The sequence below is a fragment of the Temnothorax curvispinosus genome, unplaced genomic scaffold, assembly GCF_003070985.1.
Source record: "Temnothorax curvispinosus isolate PA1 unplaced genomic scaffold, ASM307098v1 QBEX01001369.1, whole genome shotgun sequence".
Taxonomy (NCBI): Eukaryota; Metazoa; Arthropoda; class Insecta; order Hymenoptera; family Formicidae; genus Temnothorax; species Temnothorax curvispinosus.
This window is the reverse complement of record NW_020211149.1, coordinates 14328-20556: the sequence shown is the minus strand read 5'-3', so window position 1 is coordinate 20556 and position 6229 is coordinate 14328. Positions and strand designations below refer to the sequence as shown.

Sequence of the window (6229 nt, the reverse complement as noted above, 5' to 3'; positions counted from 1 at the left end):
ATGTCTGAACATTTTTATTATTTTAGTCCTTAAATAAGTTATAACGCAAATTAAAATTAAAGAATCAAAGATAAAAATATTTTTCTTGTATTATATTTTTATCTTTGATTTTAATTTGCGTTATACTTATTTAAAACTAAAATAATAAAGGTGTACAGGTCTTAAATGTCCCAGCATTGGTACATTTACCTTAAATACATATTTTTGTATTAACAAAAAGAATAAGTTGTGTGATTCTGTAGAATAATACATTACAATCCACCGTCCCACAATAGTACTGAAATAACATCTTATTTTGACTTTTAAACGCTGATAGCATCTAAACGGTTGATTATTGTGAATCTTGTCCATTGAGACTTTTGATCGGCATCACATAAACTATTTATTTTCAAAATTTCAGCTAATTTCATCGAAACCTAATTTAATTATAATAAAAAATTGAAAACAAATTTATAACTTTTATCAATAAATTAAATTAAAAATCTAATATGTTGCAATACAAATATCAAGTAAAATATATTTACATTAATTACAAAAGCAAAGGACAAAATAATAGCCGCAATGCTGAATAAACAACAATATGATATTCTATTAAACAATTTACGTATAAATCATATTTTCAATTATTGTAAAAAATAATAAAATTAGACATACATTGAATGTGTGTCTGATTCTGATTGATAGAATAATGAATACTACAATGTTAGACACTATCGAATATCAAAAAAATACTTTTTTCGTTGTAACATTTTTTCAATATTGTAAATATAACAACAAATGCTTTCAACTTATATAAAGAGCATATTCTTAACTATTTTCTCACTACTGTGCGTTCGAACAATTCGATTTTGTTATAACTTCACACTTATCGTAGTCTCGAATAAAGAAAATAATTATGAAATAATCACATCTGTGAAGTGAACAGTGCGCGGTGAAAGGTTTGTCGGAATTCATTACAACGAAACGTGAAAGAGGTTAGAAACCTACGATAGTTGTACAATCAACTTAGATTACTATTTCTATCGAGTATTTAATTGTATTTCAATAGCGACTTTACTTACAAGCCACAAATAACGCAGATAACTTCGCGAGCAGTGAATATTTGATAGATCTTGAACAATTCCAAGAATGACACGATGTACATCATCCGCTTACACTGCCATAAAGATTGCTCGAGATTACTCTTCTTGATGTGCCTTGATGTGTGAAAATATTGCCACAATACCGGAACAAAATACAACAAAGATGTTTCGATCTTCTATTAATAAAAGCGACATTACAGTATTTCAATTCCGGCAGCAAATGTAATCATCATGAGAAAACGAAAGATACAATAATAAATGATAAATTTAATTTTATTCAAACCATATATATTTAAAAAATGTCAGATTTTACGCTCTCAAGTTGGCTACGGTCGCCATTGTATCGTATGTGACGATTGTGACGTCACGAGAAACGTCACATCGTACGATCATTTATACGTGGAGCCGGTTAAAACTAGAGACGTGCGATTTACAAAATTGTACATCACGATTACGATCTTTCTTAAAAATCGCAGTATCACGATATATCGCATCATGATATTTATCGTGAATATAATTTTGAATTTTGCTTTGTATAGAATTTTACAGAATATTTTACTATACAAAATATATTAAATAATTATAATAATTAATATAACACTCAAAATTATTAAATTAAGTATATCTCGCTGTAAATAAAAACTTCCATAATGATATTTTCTTAGTTTAACGCTTTAACTACTTACTACCACATTCTATAAAATTTTCACGAATAAATAAAAAGGAACAAATTTCGAATAAATTAATTAAATCAAATGTAACATTAAAAATAAGCATTTAATAATCGGAACTAATTAATGTGCATTTATAGCATTTAAATCACATGAGGTAAAGATAACTTTTATTTTATCATTTTTTTATAAATAATGAATACTTCATTACAAGTGTGATTTCGAGCTGCATTTGCGATTTTAAATAGCATGCAACATGTTATTAAAAATTCAACTACATATCATATTATGATGCAAGAAAAAACGTTGGTAATAATATATCGCAAAAAATCGCATATAATTTAAAACCACATATTCCAAGTTGTCTCTTAAAGTTAAATCACAATAAAAAAAAAAAAATATATATATATATATATAGAAAATAAGCAATAAAAAATAAATATCTAAAAGATAAGAATCTAACCTATAAATCAATATTAGAGACGATAATTACGAATATAAATATAATCGTATGTGCTTACAACATAAAATAAGTAAAAGGAAATAAATATTAAATTAATAATAAACATGTACAATTTTTTGTTCACAATATTAAAGCAAAGCATATATTTTTCCCATATCTCGCTATAAATAAAAAATAAAAATTTCCATAATGATTTCAAGATTATTTTCTTAGTTTGATTTTCTTGGTTTTTTTTTATATTTATAGTTATCAGGCAGATCATCGAACTGATATTAATTTGTGAGGCATTTGGATTTCGCTTATAATCAAAATATGTATCAATTAATTGAATTACGTGAAGTGGTATTTTAGCTTTAGCATATATTTTAATATAATTTACTATTGTATGTTTTCGTTGTATAAGCAAATGTAATAATATAATTACAAATATTTACAAATAAGTTACAAAATAATATTAAATCGATGATCTGTCTAATGGTAAAAAGTCATATTTAATGAGTAAATATACATATACATGTATACTACATACATACATACGCATATATATATATATATATATATACACGCACACATACATACATATATGTATATATATATATATATATATATATATATTTTTTATACGTATATAATATAATACGTATATAATATAATATATAATATGTATATAATATAAAAATATATTATTTTTACTTATTTTACTTTTTACATTAAATAACTATATTATAATTATATGTATATGTTACAGAATAAAAGGAATGTATTTTGATTTTTACAAATCTTCTGTTTTTAGAAATAACACTTTATTCTTTTTGTTAATATTATTTTCACAATCTTGGTCATTTAAAATATTTTTTCACATTTTCTTAGTACGTATTGTGTTTTACCGTATTTTTTTATATTGCTTACAGGCCTGTATAATAGCATATACAATATCAATGCTATTTCCCTATATGCAGTACATTTAAAATCTTATACCATGATATAACATAAGACTATACTTTATGTTTTAATTTGACGATAGTATCGTGCACGCTCTCTATTACACTATATATATACGGACGTTCCATTGGATTGACTTTTAACATCATCAAAATTAAATTTTGCATATCCTGGAAAAGAAACATACAATTTATCTATGGAAAAAAATATACCGCACTATAATAAAAGCCTGTACATGAAGAGAGGTACAATTTTATTGAAAAAGCAAACTAACGTATGATCTTGTGTGTATGTGTGTATGTGTGTGTAGATGTGTGTGTGTGTGTGTGTGTGTGTGTGTGTGTGGGCGCGCGCGCGTATACGGGTGTATCAAACGTATCACCCGTTAATGGAAGATTCCTGAGATTATTTGGAGACGAAAATCCTAATGCCAAAATGTCGAGGCTATCAAGTTGTCATCCCGATATTCATCGGTCTTGTGAACAATGTACAAAGAAATAAAGTGAATAATAATTTCAAATATTTCTATTGAGTTGAGTAAATTGTGGAAGAGCCGTTTTGATATGCGACGTCTCTGAGTGCGCAAAATTTCGACAAGCACATTAGTGAACTTTAAACCTTTCCCGTTCAAACTGCTGTAGCAGCCTGATTAAGATATTAATAGAAGAGAAATATGTTTTTTGTTTGAGAATGTGACAATGAATAAATGTTTAATGAAATAATTTAAAATAGAAAACAAAATAGAATTATAAATATTTAAATTTTATGAGAAATACTTGATTGTTTAATTCATATATTGCTACTCAAATTTTAATATAAAAAATGTTTAGTCAGTGGACACACTTAAAAGAAGCGTAATATATAACAGATTACCTCATTATAAGGGGCATCTTCTGGAAATGTTATATGTGCGCTAATCACAGCAAGTGCTACGCTGTCGCCTCGTTCATAAACAGTATCAAAAGGAGATTTAAAATAACATAATGCATACAGTATACATCCCATCGACTAAAAAAGACATTAAATTCAGAATACATGTTATTTTGAATTAAGGCAAGCGTTAAAGCACTGTAACTCTAACCCAAATGTCTGTTCGTTCGTCAACCATACAATAACTCTCAACGTTGAATAATTCTGGAGCTCTATATGGCATGGAACATCTTTCAGCTGCTAAGTCTTGTAAAGTCCGTGCAGCTTGAGTACCACATACTTGAACTCTGGCAGTTGATACAGAACCTAAACCATTGTCTTATATTTAATGACAAAAATTCATATATACATTTGTTAAATACTAATATAATAAAATTCAATATACCCAAATCCATAATAATAGGTATTCCATCATCGCTAAGTACTATATTTGCAGTTTTTAAATCTCTGTGAGCAAGAGGTTCTGGTTTAGCCTCATGAAATGCTTTTACACCTTCACAGATCTGTAAAAAAATGCTCAGGATATCTGTAGGACTTATGTAATTACAATTCTTTGCTCGTTGTTCTAAATCATTTGCTAAAGTTCCTTTCTAAAATTACAATAGTTAATTAATTGGTTTATTAGAAAACATATATATATATATATATATATGTATATATGTATATAGATATATATAGATAACATTTAAAACATCATACTTTTGTTAAGAAACCATGTCAACTTACATGATAATATGGTAAAACAATTAACATTTCGCTCGTTGTATTCACGATTAGGTCTGCTGTACCTTTGCAAGTCGAATCTATACATTCTATAACATTTGGATGCTTTATCAATTTATAATATTCAACCTCTTTTGCTGCTAATTGCTGATCTTCTGGTCCATGACAAGTAATTTTCTTAATAGCATACTTTTTATGTGTAATGATTTCTTCAACCAAAAGTACTGTGCTAAATCCACTAAAAATTTAGTGTAAAATTTATTCATACTGTCAGTCATCCCACTTTTTAAGGATATTAATTATTCTTATAAAAGTAATGACATACTATAAATAATACTATCTTTTTGCATATGTTTTAAGAAAATCTCTTTTCTTGTGTTTAATTTGTTGTTGAATAAATTTAGATTATATACAGGTATCCCGTTTCTGGAAAGTTTACTTTACATCACTTTACTTTTAAGTGGCATAAAGACCTACATTGGTACCTGTTTATACTAATTAAAGAAAATCCGAAGATTTACGAAACAAATATCTTTCCCATATAAATTAATGACGATTGTTTCTTCGCTTTACGCAATTTCGGTTTATGAATGGTTTCATAGGAACGCTCTACTTTCGGATAGCAGAGGAAACCGTAATTGTTTAGAAATAATTTTTATAGGAATACTACTTTCTTATTGGAATACTATTACATGAGGTACATTATGTATGCAATAAATTGTACGATTATCAATAAATATAATTATAAGCAAAAAATTATATTAATTATGAAAAATTGTTTGATAAAACTTGCCCATCTCCGAGGTGTTCGCAGACCTTATATTTCCTCGAGTTTACCGTAATGATCTCTTTAGTGCATATACAACCCATTCTAAAAATTATATTTAAACCTAAGCTATTCATTCTCGTTGTTTATTATCATTATAATAAAAACGAAAAGAATTTTACGAGAATTATCTCGCTGCTTTTACTACTAAAGTAGGCTGCGTTCCAAAATTCATTCTCGATAACTATAGGGTCTGTTTTCTATTGCCCTGGCTGCACTAGTTCAGAGTTTATAGGTTTGTTCGCGTCGCATGCCCCACCATGCTCCTAGGGTCTGTTCGCGTTGCTTGCACTTTTTGCACTCAGCATCTTCGCTTTCTCTCTCTCCAACGGCCGAATATATATTTATCTCATTTCAAGTGCAAAAATGTTTGGGGATTTCAAGCAACGCGAACAAGCCTATAATCACTCCAACGCACTCCAAAAACTCATCTGGTCCAATCGCCACCTTTTATCCGTGATCCAAGTGCTCTTGGTGTTTATTGGAGTAATGCGACGCGAATAATGTCCTAGTGCAGCCAGTTCAGCTTAAAAAACAGACCCAAAATCGCCAAAATCTAATGGGTGCTCTTCATGTAGCGACTTAAGTCGAC

The 6229-nt window shown here is 28.1% G+C and overlaps 1 protein-coding gene across 3 annotated transcripts; it reads right to left on the bottom strand.

The window, feature by feature from the left end:
• Positions 1–3008: 3008 nt before the first annotated feature.
• LOC112463102 (serine/threonine-protein kinase 16-like) lies at positions 3009–5844 on the bottom strand. 3 transcript variants are annotated; one of them, XM_025029300.1, is made up of 7 exons: positions 5760–5844; positions 5605–5682; positions 4815–5049; positions 4474–4678; positions 4240–4394; positions 4032–4166; positions 3009–3328 (listed from the first exon to the last, which is right to left on the bottom strand). In XM_025029300.1, exons 2-7 carry the CDS (start codon positions 5679–5681, stop codon positions 3212–3214), a joined length of 924 nt encoding a protein of 307 aa, XP_024885068.1. In that variant the 5' UTR covers position 5682; positions 5760–5844; the 3' UTR covers positions 3009–3211. The 3 variants fall into 3 exon arrangements, with proteins under 3 accessions (XP_024885068.1, XP_024885076.1, XP_024885064.1); XM_025029308.1 differs by having other exon boundaries at positions 4474–4591; positions 5605–5833; XM_025029296.1 differs by having other exon boundaries at positions 5605–5832.
• Positions 5845–6229: the final 385 nt, after the last annotated feature.

Coding starts and splice junctions, on each gene's coding strand:
- LOC112463102 (XM_025029296.1), bottom strand. CDS start 5,714: ATGAATAGCTTAGGTTTAAATATAATTTTTAGAATGGGTTGTATATGC. Junction 5,050..5,604: donor TGCGAACACCTCGGAGATGG/GCAAGTTTTATC, acceptor CTAAATTTTTAG/TGGATTTAGCACAGTACTTT. Junction 4,395..4,473: donor ACCTATTATTATGGATTTGG/GTATATTGAATT, acceptor ACAATGGTTTAG/GTTCTGTATCAACTGCCAGA.